The following is a 22,739-nucleotide window of genomic DNA, read 5'->3' as shown; positions in this document are numbered from 1 at the left end:
ATCAAAAGTACAAATACAAATTATTTCACATTTCTTATATTATGCAATCCAGATGGAACGCTTTTTTTTGTTTTCTAAATTTACAGATAGCCAGAGGCAACACTCAGACATAATTTACAAACAAATAATTTGTGTGAGTCCGTCAGCTCTGAGGCAGTAGGGATGAACAGGGGTGCTCTCTTGTGTGAATTGTGTGTGTGAATTGAACTATTTTCCTGTCCTGCTAAGCATTCGAAATGTAACGAGTTCTTTTGGGTGTCAGGGAAAATGTATGGAGTAAAACGTGCTTTATTTTCCTAGGGAATGTAGCGGAGTAAGAGTAAAAATATAAATCTTAAGGTAGAGATGCCACAAAATCTACTTTAAAGTATTTTTTCTTAAGCACTTTACACCACTGGACCTTATATAGACAGGTGTGCCTTTCCAATCAATAGAATTTACCAGAGCCTGACTCTAATCAAGTTGTAGAAACATTTCAAGGATGATTATGGAAACAAGATGCACCTGAGCTCAATTTCACGTCTCAAAGCAAATGGTCTGAATACTTATGTAAATAAGGTATTTAGGTTTTTTATTTTTAGTATATTTGCAAAAATATCTTTGAACCTGTTTTCGCTTTGTCATTATGGTGTGTGGGGATGGAGGGAAAAAAATAATTTAATACATTTTAGAACAAGGCTGTAACGTAACAAAATGTGGAAAAAGTCAAGGGGTCTGAATGCTTTCCAAATGCACTGTAAATAAGAGCAGACTCAGTGTTTCACCTTTCATCAGTGATGTTACTTTATTAGGTAGCTAGCATATCCCTTACCTCGATTTCAATTTCTGCTGCTCCTAGACAGGCCCGGCAACGTCTTTCAACGGTTGGTATTATTGGATTCGGGGTTAAACTTGGAACATTGTTATATTCAGAAGTATAGGAACATTAGTTACAAAAGAGACATGAGGGGTTCCATAATGAAGCTTGGGAGGGGCTGAGTGCAGGGAAAACAATCGCATGTGGCAGTACTTAGTTCCCTGCTTAGCAAGAATAATGCAACGTTTAAAGATGAGGAGGAGACTCCACTCAAAGTGGTGTATTGGGAAGCCATGTCTGTGTCTGAATTACAGCTGTATCGACCCTTTGGTGATAGTTAAACTTGGTTAACCTGTTGAAACTCCCCATCCCGGATCCGGGATCGTGACTAAAGCCTCAGGCTCATTAGCATAACGCAACGTTAACGATTTCTGAAAATCGCAAATAAAATGAAAATAATGCGCCTGCTCTCAAGCTTAGCCTTTTCTTAACAACACTGTCATCTCAGATTTTCAAAATATGCTTTTGAACCATAGCAATTGACTAATTTGTGTAAGAGTATGCTAAGCTAGCTTAGCATTTTGAGTAGCATTTAGCACGCAACATTTTCACAAAAACCAGATAACCAAATAAATAAAATCATTTACCTTTGAAGAGCTTTGGATGTTTTCAATGAGGAGACTCTCAGTTACATACCAAATGCGCAGTTTTTCCTGAAAGCGTCTGTGTGTAGGAGAAATCGTTCCGTTTTGTACATCACATTTGGCTACCAAAACGAACTGAAAATTCAGTCACCTACAACGTCAAACTTTTTCCGAATTAACTCCATAATATCGACCGAAACATGGCAAACGTTGTTTGGAATCAATCCTCATGGTATTTTTTCACATATCTCTTCATTGATATATCGTTCGTGGAAGCCTGCATTCTCCTCTGAATTCTGTGGAAAAATACTTGCAGCTGACTTTTGCGCACCAATTTCGGCGCAGGACACCGGGCCGACACCTGGTAGATGTGGTCTCTTATGGTCAATCTTCCAATGATATGCCTACAAATACGTCACAATGCTGCAGACACCTTGGGGAAACGACAGAAAGGGCAGACTTACTCCTCTCGCATTCACAGCCATATAAGGAGACAATGGAAAACAGAGCCTCAAAAATCCTGCTCATTTCCTGGATGCCGTCTCATCTTGGTTTTGCCTGAAGCTCACGTTCTAGGGCACGCACAGAAAATATCTTTGCAGTTCTGGAAACGTCAGAGTGTTTTCTTTCGAAAGCTATCAATTATATGCATAGTCGAGCATCTTTTTGTGACAAAATATCTTGTTTAAAATGGGAACGTTTTTCATCCAAAAATGAAATTGCGCCACTAGAATTTCAACAGGTTAAGCTTCTCTAGTGTCCGTGAGTTATTTACTCTGAAAATTATAACCTAACAGTTGGCGTTGTCGGCAGGATTCACCACGATTTATAGTCAAACCAAAGAGTCCATATCAGTGGAGCAGAGCTGGCAAAAAACAAGGTAGGCAAGTTCCTATACCTGTTTCCACTCATTTTGACATCTTGGGGAGATGAGAATCATAGGATGAACAAATTATGGGATGAGGACCTGGAGAACCTGAGTTTAATTCGGTAGGCCCAGTGTAACGACCGGTTGTAGCTTTGTGGTATATGCATGAAAGATTAGTGGAATCTGTGTGGGTAGCTGTACAGGTACAGCTCCTTTGCAGCTCCTACCATGAGCATTCTCTGCTCCTTCTGTGCTTGGGGAATTAGATCATGCAACATGGTGAGATGGATTTCTTTACAGCGGTTGCAGGGTTTCCTCAATGTGCAGGTCTCCGCCTTATGGCTACGGGCACACTTGTAGCATCGCTCGCCTGAAGTGATCCAGGCCTTCAATTGAGTTTGAGTGAGCTTTTTTACCCTGGGTCATGAGCCAAGGAAGTGCCCCTTACTATTGCAATATGGGCAGTAAGGCTGGAATTTGATGTTCTTGCTCTTGAGGGGGGTCTTCTTCCCGGGTTCCTCCCCGGCCTCACTATTTAAGTACATGGTAGTGGGATTTGGCCTTTCCTGTCCCTCCTGGCGTTCAAACTCCTTCCTTCCCCCGGTGGCTATGGCTGAGATTGTGGCCTGGTGAGCGATGCTCTTCGCCTTTGCCTTCACCTCCAACCATGCGGCCAGGTCTCTAAGAGCATAGGTGCTTCTCGAGCCCTCTTTCAGGATGCCCTTACTCAAACAATGTTCAATGAAACTGTCTCTGAGGTACACTGGAAGTTTGCTAAGAAGCTTGTCCACGTGGGAGCCTCATTTCAGCTCGTTCCCGTCTTCTCCTTCAACAGATTAGAGCATCGAGGTCAGGGATTGGACAGCCAGGGAGAATTCTTGGAAGGCAGCATGGTCTCCCATTTTAATTGGAGACGTGTTCAGGATGTTGTTTAGTTCATTCTGGACTAGCTGACGTGGCTCACCATATCTCATCTTCAGGGCCTGGCAAGCTGCAGTGTATGGTGTTGCGGAGTGCATAAAGGATTGGGCCAGTCTGTATGCACTGGGAAACCGCAAATGATCCATTACTACTTGGTATTTGTAGCGTTCTGACAGATGACTGTGAATACCCAGTAGACTCTCCAATGCCATTTCCAAAAGGACAAATTCACTCTCGTTTCCGTTTTCAAAGTATGGCAGTTTGGGTCTGGGAATTCCATAGGCTGAGGCTACTAGAAGTTTCATAATGTTGGCTCCCTCTTCTGGTTGCGTGAAGGATAAACCCGGGACTTCTGATGAGCCCACTGTGGCCTCATTGGGCCGGTCCCCTACTGTCCCAGACCCTCAATTTGTGGCAGCCGGAATTGGGCGAGAGCCCTCCGACCTGTTGTTTGAGGACTGGCCTGGCCCTGGACGAAAGGGACGATTTGCCTTGGTTGGTAATTGGCGGAAAGGCGAAGGAGTGATGCTTTGTCCAGATGGAGGAATGCTAACTTGTGTCACTGGCATAGAGGGCGTTGGCGGAGTGGCCTGTCTCCCGTGCTCCGTGTTGGCTGTTGATCCCGGAGCCTCCGGGGACTGTGTGCCATGCTGTACCAGAGGGACAGATTGGGAAAGAAAGGCAGACAGTTCAGGTCCATGTGGAGGGGTGGTCAGGTCAACTCCCTGTTCGTTCCTCTCCAGGAAGGATGACACCATCCGTGCCCCCTCCAATTCCCTTCTGGCTTGACGGTGCCGTCGCTGCTGTGCCAGGTCCTTGGCAATGAATTCCCTTTCCTGTAGAGCTCTACGGGCCTGCACATCCAATTGGTGACATTGTTCATCAGCCTGTCGTTCCTCCTCAATCTGACGCTCAATTCCTTCCAAAGCTAATAGTTTCGTCCTCTCTTGTAGGACAGCGGTCTGTGAATCGCTGAGGGCTAGTGAATGGCGGCTGCCATGGCCACTTCCAAAGGTGTATCCACTGGTCGAACTCCCACTCCGTCTAGAGTGCTTAGACGATTTCCCATTAGTTAAGGGGTGAGCGGAGCCTGCCTCTGGAAGCTGGTCGACCTGTGCGGTGGGAGTTATCTCCTCCATAGGTTCTTCATGTAGACCACTTTCCTGCTCCAAAGCAGTTTCCGGTCCTTGGCTCAAAGGAGATGGTTGATGGCTGAAACGTATAGTTGATCCATCAACTCTTTGAGCTCTGGTGGGCTTGCCCTTTGATGTCGGAAACTCAACCACATAATCCTTAAGACAACCAGGTGCTTGCCTGGTTCTTCTGGTGCTGCTGGTGGTTGAGGATGAAGCCTTTGTTGCTTTAGGCTTAGCTCCTGGATATTTCCTTTGTTCCAAGACCTTTCCCTCAGCTGCTCTCTCCTCCTCTCTTCTTCCTTCAAGTGGAGACAATTCTTCCCTCTCCGCCTCCATTTCCTTTTCACCTGTCTTTGGTTCAGTCATCATCCGGTTCGAAGGACCATTGAAAGATTAGTGGAATCTGTGTGGGTAGCTGGACAGGTAGGATGATTGACAGTGAAGGTGAACAGGTGGTCACGTGTCAGGTGACAGAGGAATGGATGAGACTGAGGCAGGAATTCCTTTAACCATAAAGTGGTATATTTACCGAGTAGTGTGGATTCATGGACGCACTGAACTTCTGGATCAGATGGAGTCAAGGAAGAGAAAGCAGCGAGATCAGACAATGGCAATTTCCTCCTTTTCTGGAGTTGAGATCTGTCGGGACATTTCCACCTGACCTAATTAAAGCGCCCCTGGCCCAGCTGAGTAAATGGCAATGAATTAAAGGATTATTCCACCAACTCCATGGGCCTTTTCTACAATGCTAGTACCGTAAAGTTTAGAGTAAGTCCTGAGCAGGATAGATCCTGTGGAGGGTAAGTCTCATTGCTTTAAAGAGTGTAAGTCCCAAGCAGGATAGTTCCTGTAGAGGGTAACATTTCATAAATAGTCCCAAGCAGAAAGCCTGTGGAGTGTAAAATCTCATAGAGAGAGTGTGAAAGAGGTTCATTTTATGCCCTATTGGGGTAGTGAACCATGGCAGATTATGTGGAATTAGGAAGACAAGTGTGAATAATTTTGTTGTGAAGTGCTCAATAGTAGTGAATACGGGAAAGGGGGGTTGATATCATGAGACATTTTATGTTGTTTTATTCTGATATAGATTTCTAGAATATATGAAAGGGTGGTAACAAGGAATTAGCAAAGGAGTTACTAAACCTACAATTAACTTCATTTTTTTTTGTTAGTTCTTGAACATTGTGGTGGATTGAAACAAACATTTAATGATAGGAGTAAGGACAGTGGATTTACAATTATCAGGTATAGGTAATACTTTTGAATTGCTGATTAAAATGTAGCATAGTGAATGCTAACGAAATGCACACTCTCTTTTCCAAAAGAGGGGGTTTCATTATTTTTCGTTGGAAGGTCCCCAGAGACTGTGGGTGGGCAGTTAGTGATATTGGGCAGTTTTAAGTATACTGTGGGGTTAATTTTGGATGGGGTCTTTTCAATTAAGTTTTAAATTGGGTATGTTGTTGGATGGGAATGTTTTGAAAGATATTTAAATGGGTTCTGAAGGACAGGGAAAGAAAAGGGAGAGGAAATATTTTAATGGTGTCAAATGCCTGATCTTCTCCACTAGAAATGATCAGAACAAGTGGGATTTCATTATAAAATGAATGAGAAACACCCGTCTCTATTCAAATTGTGCCATTACTTATAAAGAGTTGTAATTCTAAGTTGATTAGTTATTTGAATTGGTTTACTTTTGATTTAACATGTTGTTTTTGAGTCACATGTTCGGATGGGAAAATGACCAGTTCCCTGAGGTCCTGGTCTTTGGGTAAAGATGCATATAGGATGGAAAATATAGGTTAATAAGGGATGACCGTGACTTCAAATGGATTGTGATATGTGTATTGCTGATTTCATTTTGTGTTTTTGTTTCAATACAAATTTCACCAGATTGGGATACTGGAGTGTGGGATTCTTCAAGGGGTTAGGGTGCTAACTTCGTGATCTGGTAACTTTTCCGAGAGGTCGTGAGTAGAATAAGGGAGTTATCATGGAAGGTGACGTCAGATCGTGTCTTAATGGATGGTAGGAATCATTTGACCACAAACAGTGTGTATATGTGAACCTCAAACCCCTCCCTAACCGGCTGAAGAACAAAGACAAAGGAGTGCAATGCGACAGTGACTTTTAACACTTCTATCTGAGTCCGAGCCATAAACGGGGGTGGGGGAGGAGTGCTGAGAGTGGAGAAAGAGAGAACAGCTCGGGTGAGAGACTCGTGTACGTGGGAGAAACGGATGTATCTACTTGGATATTGAAATCGGGACATTATCAAGGGCCATCGAAAGGGACAGGCAAGAGTTACATGTGTCACTGGGAAGATGAGCTGTAAACGATATCTGAAAAAGACACGCTAGAATGATAAGTGCAGGGAGAAGGGGGGGGTCTACACACTGCGAACAATTTAGACTATGGATGCATTGAGATACTGATCTTTCATTATCAGGCCAACGTGACAGGAAAACAAGGACGAAGGGGGTATCTAATGAGAACAGTTATTACCGACAATAAAAAGGTTTTGTTTATAAATGTACATTCTAACAGGGATGATAAGTTGAGAAGCTGGGATTCAAGTCCTATTCTTAAAGTAAGCACTAAGGAATGTCATTTTAAATTTGGTTTAAATTATTTATAGAATGTTTTAGTTATGATTTGGACACAGCGAGAGAGAGTTGCTACAGAACGGTGAAGGGTGGGGGCATTGCTAAAATTTATTCGACCGAGGGAGGCTCCATAAAACTTCTCTAAGTGTCAACCGTGAAAGTTTTGTTACCATATAGTCAAAATGTTAAATCGCATCAATGGGTGGTGCTAAGTTATTAAACATGTACTTTTTTTCTTTCCTTTTTAAGTCAATATGTTTTTAGGTTTCGTGGAACATAAGAGTGATCATTGTTCCAGAGGAGGGACTGATGTATATTGACTAATTGATTTGAGAATGTTTTAGTATGTTTATAACTGTAGAAATGCATTAGGAGTAGTAACTAGTGTGTCATGGGTTAGATGGAATGATAGAGGAGTATCATCCCCAGAGACTGTATATTGTTACAGGTGATAGCTCATGGGAGAGGGAGGACCGCTAACTGTACACAATATGGGGATCTAATTGAACATTACACATACCCAGATCATGGTGAGAGTAGAAGAGATAGTGGTGGCATTTCAGACACTATGGTAAGCATTCAGGAAACCAGTGACTCAGTTTTGTTAGGCTGGATGTTCTTCCCGACTAATTGATCTTTTTCTAACAGCCGGTGAACACTTGACAGATGAATTCCAAATCAAAGTTAATTTGTCACGTGCGCTGAATACAACAGGTTACAGTGAAATGCTTACTTACAGGCTCTAATGAATAGTGCAAAAAAGGTATTAAAGTGAACAATAGGTAGGTGAAGAAATAAAACAACAGTAAAAAGACTATATATATATAGCGAGGCTATATACAGGCTATATACAGTAGCGAGGCTATAAAAGTAGCAAGGCTACGTACAGACACCGGTTAGTCAGGTTGATTGAAGTAGTACGTACATGTAGATATGGTTAAAGTGACTATACATTAATGATGAACAGAGAGTAGCAGTAGCGTAAAATTGAAGGAGATTATAGGCATGGGCCATGTTGGTAGTAGCAGGGGTTACTTTAGTAGCATTGTTGGGATAGCAGTTTACGAGGACTCATGTCACATGGCTTGGTAACTGGGAGACCGATGGGAGTACAGGGGAGGCTGTTATTCAAATGTCACAAATTAGTGATCGTGCCATAAGAGGAGAGTCTATGTTGTCAGGAAATGACCCATGTGTTGCAGTGTGTATATCCTCAGGTGAAAGCAGCGATAACCAAGGGCACGGCTGAATTCTGGAGATTGAGTGTACATCAAGATACACCAGGCGGGGGTGTTGGTACAGCATTGGTTTGGTCCACACACTCCTAACAGCACCTGCAGCGGTAAAGATTGTCATGTCTCTCCTTGGTGGGTGCATTGTTCTCACGTGAAGTGAGGTCTAGCTGCATAATGGGTGAGCTTGAAGACACCATGGCAGAGGAAAAGGAGCGAAAGAGAGGGAGCGAGACTAGATTCCACTGTAAGACATGCAGATGGGTTGGGTCTGGGAGCTACTTTAAGCATCATAGTTTGGGTTGGGTCAGCTGCTTTATTGGTTAATGTATCATATGAAAGAGGATAGATGTTGGTGTAATTGTACTCTGAACAACATGTTTAAGGCATTGATGTGAAAGCATATACAGTACTGAGTTATCTTAATAAGAGGATGTAGGATTATTGCAATGGATTGAATTGGGAACAAAGTGAAAATGGCTTGGGAACACCTCTCGGAACCTGGGGCCGGAAAGGGGAAGACTGGGCGAAAGCATGAGGAGGCTTTTTAGGGATTTCATTTTTGTGGAATCCAGCAGAAAAGTATCCTGGAGACATAGTCAGGTGAAGAGAGAGTGGGAATTGTCAGGGTCTCAGTCTTTGGTTGTCATGCATATATAATAATGCATAGCTTATCACATTGTTAATACTGTTGTGTTTTGTGTGTTTTTATTGCTTTCCAAGTCTTGTGCTATCACTCTCGTAGGAAAACGAAGGAGAGAGTGGAGAAACAAAAAGCAGCTCCAATTGACATGGAACCAGACAGCAGATTCAGCTGAAATGTCATTTTGTTGTGTGATTAGAGATGGAAATAAGATTGTGTATGGTATGATCATAGACCAGGCCATAAGTCTCCGAGTTTGTAAACCTCCCGGTGGTGAATGTTGTTTTTTTATCAATGTTCGTTCATTTATAATCATGTTTTATTTAAAAAAAAAAATTCATTTTCGTTATCATTTTTTGTTCATTTATAAGTAATTTCTTGCTTTTTCTTGCTTCCCCCACAACAGGGGAAGCCATGTCTGTGTCTGATTTACAGCTGTATCGACCCTTTGGGAAGAATTAAACTTGGTTAAGCTTCACTAGTGTCCGTGAGTTATTTACTCTGAAAATTCGAACCTAACAGTATAGTTGTTTTCTTCAAATATATATATTTTTTTTTTACCAATGATTTTTCTTGTTGGTTGTGGTTTTCAGAGGTTGTCACCAGAGAAATGCTCACTACAAAACCGTAGATCCAGTCTTTAGGTGGGAGTGTTTATGCATCTTTGCAGGACAACTAACAAAAGCCTCAGTAAATCTGGGTCCAAAGGAAGTCCGTGAGAAGATATCGGACTGTGTTTTCTCTTTGCATTGTCACATGTTGGGATTTCACATCTGCAAACCATTTTCAACAATATTCAGCTATTAACCTAACAAAAACTACTTCTGTTCCGTTTTCATCACCTGGCTGATCTCATGACTGACTATCAACGTAGCTAGCTAGGTACCTAGTACTGTATCTGTACCAGTAGCGTGCCCCCTATTTACACACTCGCAGTAGCGAGAGGAATTGGATTGAGGAAGTACATGCATGGCAGAGAATATGCTTGAGCTGTAAATTATCGCTCGAGTTCAACTAAATGGATTATAATGTTCGGTATGACACAATTTCATGTGTACAACATCTAAAGACTATACTGGAGCAGTAGAGCATTTGTTCATGTTTTTGCACTCCAACATAATGTATCTTAACCGTTTTGTGGTTGGATGGCTTGACCTTCAATCATTTTCATTGGACATTTAATTTCAACACTAAAGCAAGATGGCTGCGCTTCTTTGAATCACATACATGAGGATTCTATTCTCTTTGTCCACTTTGAAAGACAGTTTGCAATTAATTGATTTTGACCTAACTCTAGTAATGGCAATCCTTTTGTCCTATTATTCCTGCACAGAAATCAAGGACACTTCCTGCAGCTCTTCAAGATACACAATGTCTTCTCTGAGGCAGTACAGCCAATCATCAGTGCTCCCTCTGCCAATGACCAGAAACCCCTACAACATGCCTACAATAAGTGCCTTCTGTACAGAGGACAATGTGTCAGAATGTATCTCATACATCAATCGGGTAAGAGACCTCAAATGTTTTAATTCATAAAAGAAGTCAAAATGATGTCATTGCAACCTTTGTTGCCTGCTGGGTTCATGCTTGCTTTCATGTGTTAGATGGCAGTAGCTAACCGCTAAGCTGCATGTCTGATCCCATCCCTGATTTGCCTCTGCAGGAGGTATCCTCTCTGGGCTTTCCATTGCTTTGCACAGAGTCTAACAATGGTCCTGAACTGAATCTGGTGGTCGTGCTGAACAATGTGTACAACCTGCTCCAGCTGCACCGCCGGTGCCTGCAGACAGTGGAGGACATTGAAGTGGAGCAGGTCAAGTCCAACAGCAACATGGACTATCTGCAGCTCAGCAACACTAGACTGAAGGTTTGGCCTTGACTTACTCACTCGCTAACCTTCTTAGTTTATTATCCTTTATTTATTCTCTCAGTCCTGTCTATGCACATCAATTGCTGTTCAAACGTGATTTACCCTTAAGCAAACACATAACACATTATAAAGCGTGGACATGTAGTTTTATTATGAATTCTAGCTTTGTAATTAAAACCAGCGTTTTTTATATATTTGTTTTTATATGAATCCTTATAGGATCAACTTGAACTCTCCAAGAGGGAAAACACTGGACTTCTTGAGAGAGAACGTCAGCTACAGCTGAAAGTGAAGAGCTTACATAACTGCCTGAAAAATGAAAAAGAAGAGGTACGCTTCGTTGATTTATATGGAAACTTGAGATAAGATTAGAATATCTAGTACCAGTCTATTTATTCCTAGAAAGGATTATCATGTAATAGCCTACTTGTATTGTTTTCGTGCCAGGTACAGAAACTTCAAAGCATCATAGCAAGCCGTGCCACTCAGTACAATCATGACATGAAGAGGAATGAAAGGGAGTTCGGCAAACTAAAGGAGCGCCTGAATCAGCTTCTGATCGACAAAAAGGATAAGAAACAAAGTAATCATTCAAGTTATGCTTCATCCTCTGATCGTCATTTTTTATTTAATACGTTAATATTTTCCTTTTCACCAAACGCTATGCATCATACAGTTGATACTGTGATGGAAGTTGACCTATGTGTAATTTCTCTATTCTAGCGTTTGAAGTATTGAACTACGTGGGAAGATCGGATGGGAAGAGAAGCCTTTGGAAAACTGGGAAGACTGAGGCCAGGTAACTATGTATACTGAACCAAAATATAAATTATGTAATAAATTCAAATCAGTCAATTTAAATAAATTAATTAGACCCTAGGAATTCTACGTGACTGGGCAAGGGCGCAGCCACTTGTAAGCCTGGGAGGGTGTAGGCCCACCCACTTGGGAGCCAGGCCCAGCCAATCGAAACAAGTTTTCTTCCAACAAAAGGGCTTTATTACAGACAGAAATGCACGTCAGTTTCATCAGTTGTCCGGGTGACTGGTTTCAGACGATCCTGCAGGTGAAGAAGCCGGATGTGGAGGTCCTGGGTTGGCATGGTTACACGTGGTCTGCGGTTGTGAGCAAGGTTGGATGTACTGCCTAGTTCTCTTAAAACAATTTTGGGGGTGGCTTATAGTAGAGAAATTAACATAAAATTCTCTGGCAACAACTCTGGGGACATTCCTGCAGTCAGCATGCCAATTGCATACTCCCTCAAAACCTGTGGCATTGTGTTATGTGACAAAATGGCACATTTTAGAGTGGCATTTTATTGTTCCCAGCATAAGGTGCACCTGTGTAATGATCGTGCTGTTTAATCGGCTTCTTGATATGCCACATCTGTCAGGTGGATGGATTATCTTGGCAAAGGAGAAATGCTCACTAACAGGCATATAACTACATTTGTGCAGAAAATATGAGAAAAATAAGCTTTTTGTACATATGGAACATTTCTGTGATCTTTTATTTCAGCTCATGAAACATGGAACAAACACTTTCCATGCTGTGTTTTTTTTGTCTCATACTGGCACTCATGACATTACCAATTACTTCCATCCACAGTGAGCTCCAAAAGTATTGGGACAGGGACAGTGTTTATTGTTTTTGCTCTGTGCTCTATCACTTTGGATTTGACAATGAGTTTAAAGTGCAGAGTGTCGGCTTTAATTTGAGGTTATCTTCTACCAAATTAGCGCTTGTTGTATGTAGCCCCCCCCCCCATTTTAGGGGACCAAAAGTATCGTGACAAATTGACTTGTCTATTAAAGTGCATCAAGCTTGTGACTCAACACATTTGTTTGATGCGTTTGCAGTATTCTTTGGATGGGTTCCAGATTATTTTGTGCCCAATGGAAATTAATGGTAAATAATGTATTGTCATTTTGGAGTCACCTTTATTGTAAATAAGAGTTAATTATGTTTCTAAACACATCTACATTAATGTGGATGCTACCATGATTATGGATAATCCTGAATGAATCGTGAATAATGATGAGTGAGAAAGTTAGACGCACAAATATCATACCCTCCCCAAAATGCTAACCACTGTTATTGTAATGGTGAGAGATAAGCATTTCTTGGGGGTATAATATTTGTGTGTCTAACTTTCTCACTCATCATTATTCACGACTCATTCAGGATTATCCGTAATCATTAATGTAGAAGTGTTTAGAAATATATTCTATTCTTATTTACAATAAAAGTGACTGCAAAATCGCACACTCCATAATTTACCATTCTATTGGGCACACGCTTGAAGTAGTCATTGCGTGCTATGAATATGGGACCAAATACTTAACTTTTTACTACTTTAAAACACATAAGTGAATTTGTCACAATACTTTTGGTCCCCAAAAATGGATGGGACTATGCACAAAAGGTGCTGTAATTTCTAAACGGTTCACCCGATTTGGATGAAAATAACCTCAAATTAAAGCTGATCTGCACTTTAACCTCAGTCATTGTAACATTTCAAATCCAAAGTGCTGGAGTACAGTGCCAAAATAACAAAAAAATGTGTCGCTGTCCCAATACTTTAGAAACTATTGCTTGGTTTGTGATTGTTAGCTAATCTTGTGTAGCATTTTAAGCATAGGATCTGGGATAGTGTATAGAAACCTTCAATATGCTTCAAGATGTAAATCTTATTGAAACTGCCATATATATAGATAGATAGATAGATAGATAGATAGATAGATAGATAGATAGATAGATAGATAGAGTTGAAGTCAGAAGTTTAAATACACATTTGCCAAATACATTTAAAGTCAGTTTTTCACAATCCAAGTAAAAATGCACCGTTTTAGGTCAGTTAGGATCACCACTTTATTTTAAGAATGTAATATGTCAGAATAATAGTAGAGAGAATAATTTATTTCAGCTTTTATTTATTTCATCACATTCCCAGTGGATCAGAAGTTTACATACACTCAATTAGTATTTGGTAGCATTTCCTTAAAATTGTTTAACTTGGGTCAAACATTTCTAAGGTGAATTTGGGTGAATTTTGGCACATTCCTCCTGACAGAGCTGGTGTAACTGAATCAGGTTTGTAGGCCTCCTTGCTAGCACACGCTTTTTCAGTTCAGCTCACAATTTTTTTAAAGGATTTTGGGTCAGGACTTTGTAGTGGCCACTCCAATACCTTGACTTTATTTTCCTTAAGCAATTTTGCCACAACTTTGGAAGTATGCTTGGGGTCATTGTCCATTTGGAAGACCCATTTGCGACCAAGCTTTAACTTCCTGACTGATGTCTTGAGATGTTTCTTCAATATATCCACATAGTTTTCCTGCCTCATAATGCCATCTATTTTGTGAAGTGCACGAGTCCCTCCTGCAGCAAAGCAACCCCACAACATGATGCTGCCATCCCCATGCTTCACGGTTGGGATGGTGTTCTTTGGCTTGCAAGCCTCCCCCTTTTTCCTCCAAACATAACGATGGTCATTATGGCCAAACAGTTAAATTTTTGTTTCATCAGACCAGGGGACATTTATCCAAAAAGTACGATCTTTGTACCCATGTGCAGTTGCAAAACGTAGTCTGTTTTTTTTATGGAGGTTTTGGAGCAGTAGCTTTTTCCTTGCTGAGCGGCCTTTCAGGTTATGTCGATATAGGACTCGTTTTACTGTGGATGAAGATACTTTTGTACCTGTTTCCTCCAGCATCTTCACAAGGTCCTTTGCTGTTGTTTTGGGATGGATTTGCACTTTTGCACCAAAGTACGTTCATCTCTACGAGACAGAACGCGTCTCCTTTCTGAGCGGTATGATGCCTGTGTGGTCTCATGGTGTTTATACTTGCAGACTATTGTTTGGACAGATGAACATGGTCCCTTCAGGTGTTTGGAAATTGCTCCCAAGGATGAACCAGACTTTTTTCTGAGGTCTTGGCTGATTTCTTTTGATTTTCCCATGACGTCAAGCAAAGAGGCACTGAGTTTGAAGGTACGCCTTGAAATACATCCACAAGTACAGCTCCAATTGACTCAGGTGATGTCAGCCTATCAGAAGCTTCTAAAGCCATGACATCATTTTCTGGAATTTTCCAAGCTGTTTAAAGGCATAGTCAACTTAATGTATGTAATCTTCTTACCCACTGGAATTGTAATACAGTGTATTATAAGTGAAATAATCTGTCTGTAAACAATTGTTGGAAAAATTACTTGTCATGCACAAAGTAGATGTCCTAACCGACTTGCCAAAACTATTGTTTGTTAACAAGAAATTTGTGGTGGTTGAAAACGAGTTTTAATGACTCCAACCTAAGTGTATGTAAACTTCTGACTTCAACTGTATGTATGTATATATATATATATATATCATTTTTTAACCTTTATTTAACTAGGCAAGTCAGTTAAGAGCAAATTCTTATTTGCAATGATGTCCTACACCGGCCAAACCCAGACGACTCTGGGCCAATTGTGCGCTGGTTGTGATATTGCTTGGATTTGAACCAGGGTGCCACTTGGAAGCCCCTATCATCACATGCACTGAGAAAAGACTAAACACAGGTGACACACATTTCTTTATTTTTCAGACATGAGGGAGAGATGTATAAGACTCTACTGAACGACTACGACAGTCGCCACAAGGACCTATTGATGGAGAACGCAGAGTTAAAGAAAGTATTACAGCAGATGAAAAGGGATATGGTCACCATTTTGAGCCCCAGGCAACCTAGCCAAAGTGGCGAGAAACATGATGACCGTCTAGAACAGGTTTGTCTAGTAGTATTGTCTTTGTCATGGGTACCCAATATGCTGTACCGGATGGTGTATTTGGTATCTACAGTCCCCTCCATATGTGTGTGGACAGTGAGGTTAACATTTTTCATTTGGCTCTATACTCCCGCATTTTGGATTTGAAATCAAATGTGTCATTTAAGGCAACAGTACAGAATGTCACCTATTTATTTGAGGGTATTTTCACACATCTGATTTACCATTTCGAAATGAAGCACATTAAGTATCTAGTCCCCGATGTGAAGTCATAACTATTTGGGCAAATTCACTATGACTCAACAAACTCGTTGGATGCATTTGCAGTTTGTTTTTGTTATTTTTTGGGTTATGTCAAATTGTAGAAACCTCTCAAGGATGACCAATGGAAACAGGATGCAACTAGGGTTGCACATTTTGGGGAATATTCAGGGGTGGAAACTTTCCTAGGGAATTAACGGGAATATATGGGAATTAACAAGGATATATGCAAATTTATATTAATACCATTTGAATGTAGATTGTTTTTACATTGGATATATTTACCGTATAATAAGTAGACATAATTGCAAATTATTAAATCCTTCCAATAGAAAAAAATAATAATAATTGTTACGAATTGAACTTTAATTAAATAAGTTGACTCTTTGCATGGGATGATTTCACAGAACAACAAAAGGGAATATTGAATGATCCCCAATGATCCATCATCTCCCAAAAACGTTTTCATCGTACGTCTGTAAAATGATAGTCTAGAAACTAAAGCTTTGGTTGTCTTCCTCTCAGGCCTCCATGTCTTCTCACTGGACCTCCTCAATGTCCACCTCTTGAACATCAGGCTGAGGCCTCGTCTTCACTGTCACTTTCCAACCTATTTGAGGATGGCTTGTTATCAGGCTCAAATTTGCCCAGATGTCCACCAATTTTTCAACCCTTGTATTGGTCAGTCTGTTGCATGCTTTGGTGTGTGTGTTTCCAAACAAGGACCAGTTGCGCTCTGAGGCGGCTGATGTTGGTGGGATTTGGAGGATGATTGAGGCAACAGGAAAAAGAGCCTCAGGTCCACAAAGTCCCTTCCACCAGGTGGCTGATGAGATATGTTGGCACGACTGCCATATTGCATTTCCATCCCAAAGTCCTCACCAGACTGCAAAGAACCTCATCTCATCCAGGCGGCGAGACACAGTAGTGATGACACCATTGATCTCTGCACCAGACAGGATGCTCCTGCCAGCATACTTGGGGTCCAACATATAAGCTGCGGCATGTATGGGCTTCAGGCAGAAGTCTTCACGCTTTTTGATGTACTTTAGAACTGCAGTTTCCTCTGCTTTTTTATTTAATTTAACTAGGCAAGTCAGATAAGAACACATTTTTATTTTCAATGATGGCCTAGGAACAGTGGGTTAACCCCCCTCCCCCCATGGGTGTTGTTGGGCAGCTTCAATGTGCTGCACTTATTCTTCTCACTTTGCTTGGTGAGGTAGATTGCTGCTCTAACCTGATGACCCTTCACAAACCTAACCATTTCCTTGACTCTCTTGTAGAGTGTATCCACTGTTTTCAGTACCATGATGTCCTTGAGGAGCAGATTCAATGCATGAGCAGCACAGCCAATGGGTGTGATGTGAGGGTAGGACTCCTCCACTTTAGAGCAATCAGCCTTCATGTTCGCCGCATTGTCGGTCACCAGTGCAAATAAATACCTTCTGTGGTCTGCAATGTAGAGACCGGTGTTCTGTTGTCCCTTGTGTCTGTGCTCTTGTAGAATACTGGTTGAGGGATGGAGATGTAGTTAATTAATCTTTGGCCCTCGAACAGTTTACCACCCATCAGAGATGGTTTGATTTGCTTGACCTTCACTTGAAATCTGTTGAACTCTGCATCCAGCATATGAGTAGATAAAGCATGTCTGGTTGGAGTGGTGTGTGCTGGGGGAAGAACATTCAAAACATCTCTTCCAATACACATTGCCTGTGAGCATCAGAGGTGAACCAGGTGAACAGCTCAAGGAAGACATTCATCAGCCATTCGCTGAATACGTTCCTCCATTGAGTCAAAAAAACTTCTGATTCCAGGAGGACCATGAGCTGTTGCTATCGATAAGGTGTCTGATTCATAATTTTCACCTCTGACCAAAGTCCCTCTACTTCTATTCTAGATTGCTTGTTGTGAGCGCTGAGGGAACTTTATGCACTTGGCCAGATGATTCTGCTTCTTTGTTGCATTCTTCACATGTGATTCGGCACAGTATTTGTATACAGCTTTTCCTTCTACATTAGCTGCATATTCCTGTAAAACTTTGAAGAAAATTAGTTTAAAAAAACAAACAAATACAATTCCATGTACAGGTAAATAGTTAATTAGCAGTTAGATTAAACAACTCCTTTGTAAGATAAATGTTTTAAAATGAACCATGTATGGAAACAGGTGAATTAACACTCCTCAGTTAGCAGGCTCAAGCAAGCTAAAACCCACATGGTAGCAAAAACTAACAAGCAGAAATTATTAACAAGTTAGAAATGATTTAAACACACTTTGCTGTAGGTTACTATTTACCAGTTAACAAAAAAATCATGTATGTCGTATAAAATAGTTCAATGAAATTACTCCGGCATAGTTTTAAAACCATCTGCACACAAAAATAGCACACTATATAAAGGCGACTGCTTAATTAAATAAATTAACCAATTAATAGTCTATGCCTGTTGTCACGACATCTCTCTGCAACAGACCAGCTCAGAAGAGGATGAGGTGTGTGACTCAAGTAGAGAGAGCCTGGAGCTGTCCTGTGAGCATGCAAGGGAACAGCTCACCAATAGCATTCGCCAGCAGTGGAGGAGACTAAAGAGCCACGTGGAGAGACTGGACAGCCAAGGTATTCTTTGTCACATACTACTCGCATCATCTCTAGAGGGCAGCCACTTGTGAGGTTTTGTTAGGTTTGCTTACCACCGGAGAAAGAGGTCACCCGGGATGCTCAGTTTTATTGTCTGTGGTATTATAGTTTTGTTATAAATAACATGAACAACTACCGGCCTTTTAGTTGATTAAATGTCCACTTAAAGCTCAACTGAACAGTGATACAAATCGCTTGTTGTAAGTAATGTCAGTTGATGGGTGGTCACTTTCCTCTGTTATCAGCCAAATCAAATGAAAAGAGTCCAATAAAAGTGGTAGCCACTGTCTGTGAAACATGAACCAACAGACACCTCTAGTGGTTCTTTGGGGAGAAGCTGTTTTTTATTTGTATATTTTTCAAACCCAGACCTTCATTTTTTTAAATCCATTAGTTAAACCTATTATTACCATTATCATAAACAATAAACCATCTCAGAATCACTGGTAATGTTGTGACGTGATTCCTGTCCAGCATCCTTGGTAGGGGAGAGAGCCAACATGAACGCCATCCCCAAAGAGGTCCATGAAGAGGAGATGGACAGGCTGAAACTGGAGATCCAGCAGTATAAAGACTTCATCCACACGCAGCAGCAGCTCCTGCAGGTATACACTTAACTCTCTTCTCTATGATGCTGCTTGAGTTCAATACTTATTCAGCCTGGTTTGTTTTGAATTAATCTGGCTATTACACCTACAGTGTCTTATCTACCTCATTCTAGCAGACCTGTAAATCTGTCTACCTATTGCTTCAATAGATTGATCTATCAGCATAGACATTAAAGTAAATAGAAAATACTTATTAACAACTCGAGATCTTGGGACTATAAAGTTCTATTTCACATTTTTGTCAAAAATGAGTTCACATATAATTGATCTTTTAGATGTGTACATATGTCTGTGAAGTTAGATTTTAGAAAGAGTGCATTCTAAGTGGGAAAAAAATGACAAACTACAAAATTATGAGGTTCTGTCTGCAATCCAATCACAAGCCTGAACAAATACAAACGGACCAATCAGAACACGTCATTGCGATCTCCTTCTATTATTGTCTTGTCTAGTCAGTAATAATGGCACGGAAAGCAACAAAAAAAACTTGTCAGAAATCTTAAAGTAAATGATGTTGTCTGGTGACAGTAATTGGTTTGATCATAAATGTTTATTGTATTTGATGTGTTCTGACTATCATTTAGGTATTTAAATAGTTTGTTTTCTTAACTGAACATGTGTAATTCAGAAGTGTCAGATAGAACCTTATGGCTAAACTCAAATGGACATTTCAGAGGCGTAAGATTCTACTGCGATTTCACCCAACTAAACTTTTTATTTATTTATTTTTTTACCTTTGTTTAACCAGGTAGACCAGTTGAGAACAAGTTTCTCATTTACAACTGCGACCTGGCCAAGATAAAGCAAAGCAGTGCAACAAAAACAACACAGAGTTACACATTGAATAAACAAACGTACAGTCAATAACACAATAGAAAAAATCTATATACAGTGTGTGCAAATGTAATAAGATTAGGGAGGTAAGGCAATAAATAGGCCATAGTGGCAAAATAATTACAATTTAGCAATTAAACACTGGAGTGATAGATGTGTAGATGATGATGTTTAACTTCCGGTAAAATTGCAGAGCGCGAAATAGGAAGCTGATTCTAGATTTAATTTTGGATTGGAGATGCTTAATGTGAGTCTCAGGATTTTTATACTCTGCAACTTTAGGACCTTTATGGGTTATGAAAGAAGAATCCACTACAAAACAGATCTGGGATGTGAAAACATTGATGCTTTAATATCTCAGAACTTTGCTTTGCACCGATAGAACATTATAGTCCCAAGGTCACGAACTGCTACCTCACTTGTCAGTAATAATCAGTTGTCTGTAATTCTCCCTCCTAATCCTCAGTCTCCACTGCCCTGTGTGTTCTGTTCTCACAGCAGCAGCTGAACTCCCCAGCCTCGCTGCTCAACGACGGCTACATGCAGGAGGAGAAGGAGCGCCTCAAGGAGGATTGGAAGTCCTTCGAAGAAAAAAGGAAACACTTTGAGGCGGAGAGGAGGAACTTCACAGAGGCAGCCATAAGACTGAGCCACGAGGTACAGAGAGTGTACAAGAGGGCAGATAACTTGGACATTTGATTACTTGCAATTTCATTAATTATTTTATTTCAAAGTGAATTATTCAGGCTAATATTCAAACATTTGTCCTGCAGAGAAAAGCATTTGAGGAGGACCGCGCCACATGGCTCAAACATCAGTTTTTAAACTTGACTCCATTTGGAGACCAAATGAAACCACAGATGTCAAAGTCTCAAAGTGCCTTATCAGGATGTAAGTAATTAGCTCCTCCTGAATACCATCAGCACCAAGCTGGAGGACATGGCTCTTCCTTCATATCAGTCAAATCAAATAGAAAGCATTTGTCTCTGAACATTTCTTAAAGCGACCTGCACCGAAATTCCCAAAAGAGAAAGTCTACTGTAGGGCACATTGGTGGAATTGGTGAAAACTGTTTTGTCTGATTGTTGACACATCATGACTCATTTAATATCTTTTGCCAGGGGCTGAGTCAGAGGTAAGGCCTGTGTCGACTCCAGCAAAGTTAAATAAATCACTATCCCACACGGCTTTCTCCACATCCAGAGCCTCCCCAGCGAAGACGCCATCCACGGCAGATCTGTATCGCACACACCGCCTTATCCCAGAAAAAAGGTACCCTACACATGATATAGATATTCATAACAGGTACACGTTACAGTGCAGCACTCAACACAAAACGAAAACAAACTAATTGCAAAAGGAAACAAAGCAGAGCTTAAATCAATTGAAACAACCGTCTCATACATATGTAGATAGATGTCCTCTGTTTGTTGCTCTGGTTTAGAGGAACTGCTAGCTAAATAACTCTAATGTCAAGAATTCAAGACTTTGCTCTCGATGGGGATGAAGACGTAATGCTGTATAAAATGTTCTTTCCAGCCCAAGCACAATCCACCCAAAGCAAGACTCCAGCATCCTTCGCAATGGTGACGTTCCTGCCCAGCTCCGACACGTGAATGGAGGAGCAAATTGCAGAGCGTACACATTCACGGGAGATAGAAATGGCTCCATTTAAACACAGGGATAGACACCTTGGCCTTTTCCCATGACAATCCATGCTCTTAAACCATTCAATATCAAGTGTAGTATCAAAGGTAGTCAGACACACTTACATGGAAACGCCAAACACAAAATAGATTTACTTCTTGTTTGGAGAACTTTATAAAATAAAAATCTATAATTTAACTAGACAAAAAGGACCCGGACAGACAAGGCCCCTGTCTGTGTTTTGATAGAGCCATAATATTTTGGCTGCTGAGTGGCTCATTGTAAATGACGGGGACAAAATATTGTGGTTTTTAATGTAATGTTGGTGTTTGTAGAAGTCGTTTTGTATATATTTAATGTCAAATACCTTTTTGTTAAGGTCATGTAGTTTTATAAAGTTGAATGTTTATCCGTAGGCACTCTGTAAGACAGCGTAATGTATTTATCATGGTCAACATTGTTTCCCACTTAAATATTTGATAGCATCTTAGAATGTACTTTTATTTCAATGCTGCTGATACACCAAAGGCAATAAGATATATTAGTTCTGTCAATTTCATAAATACATTTAAATTGTGTCTTTCCCCTTGAAGTGATTGTGGTGATGATGACAAAACTATATTGCTCAAGGCTATTGTGTTTATTGTTGTTGATGCAGCGCACGGAACAGTCACAGCGAGGCGGATGCACTTTATAACTGCATATATCACTTTGAAAGTGTTTTCTGCATTGATTTCTTATTTTACAATTCACCATGAAAAGTGATTGCCATTAGATTGCTGTTGTTAGAGGGCTATAATGTATCAGAGATGATCTTTGAATGCACAATTTGATTTATTACAATTTGAATGGTCAAGATCTCAGTGATGTGAAATGATGTATTTTCTGTTAGAAAGGTTACATAGTATCTGCTCCACCAGAGCTCTAAGCACACTGCTCAGAGCAGCAACAGGCCACATGGGCTTCTGCCTTCTCCCTCAGGTCCACACTCTAATCATAGATGCTGCTCAGACCTTCAGAGTGGTTCAGGTTGGAATCTGTAATATGAAAGAAAGTAAGAAATCAGTATTTTTTGAATACATCACATACAGTATGGTGTCTTCAGTAAAACAGTTGTCCATTCTAGATTCACTGACTGCCAGGGAGTGGAGTTGTGTAGGTGGTCCTCACTGGGAGGCAGACCGTGCAGGACATGCTTAACAGTAGCATTTGGACTTCTTGCGATCAACAGTCACCTGCTTCTCCAGCTTCAGACTCAGGATTCAGGT

At 40.8% G+C, this 22,739-nt stretch overlaps 1 protein-coding gene across 1 annotated transcript in view; it reads left to right on the top strand.

Moving 5' to 3' along the window:
• Positions 1–22,334, top strand: part of LOC135557354 (afadin- and alpha-actinin-binding protein-like) — a 31,820-nt gene extending 9,486 nt beyond the window's left edge. The window contains exons 3-14 of the mRNA XM_064990554.1: positions 10,180–10,352; positions 10,510–10,713; positions 10,936–11,046; positions 11,164–11,299; positions 11,440–11,515; positions 15,303–15,483; positions 18,217–18,361; positions 18,857–18,987; positions 20,323–20,481; positions 20,598–20,715; positions 20,946–21,096; positions 21,364–22,334. Coding sequence (XP_064846626.1) covers positions 10,180–10,352; positions 10,510–10,713; positions 10,936–11,046; positions 11,164–11,299; positions 11,440–11,515; positions 15,303–15,483; positions 18,217–18,361; positions 18,857–18,987; positions 20,323–20,481; positions 20,598–20,715; positions 20,946–21,096; positions 21,364–21,499 — 1,721 coding nt within the window. The 3' untranslated portion in view covers positions 21,500–22,334. The remainder of the gene's footprint in view (positions 1–10,179; positions 10,353–10,509; positions 10,714–10,935; positions 11,047–11,163; positions 11,300–11,439; positions 11,516–15,302; positions 15,484–18,216; positions 18,362–18,856; positions 18,988–20,322; positions 20,482–20,597; positions 20,716–20,945; positions 21,097–21,363) is intronic.
• Positions 22,335–22,739: the final 405 nt, after the last annotated feature.

The sequence above is a fragment of the Oncorhynchus masou genome, chromosome 16 (assembly GCF_036934945.1).
Source record: "Oncorhynchus masou masou isolate Uvic2021 chromosome 16, UVic_Omas_1.1, whole genome shotgun sequence".
Taxonomy (NCBI): domain Eukaryota; kingdom Metazoa; phylum Chordata; class Actinopteri; order Salmoniformes; family Salmonidae; genus Oncorhynchus; species Oncorhynchus masou.
The sequence above is the reverse complement of the archived record's forward strand: the minus strand, read 5'-3'. Positions and strand labels throughout refer to the sequence as shown.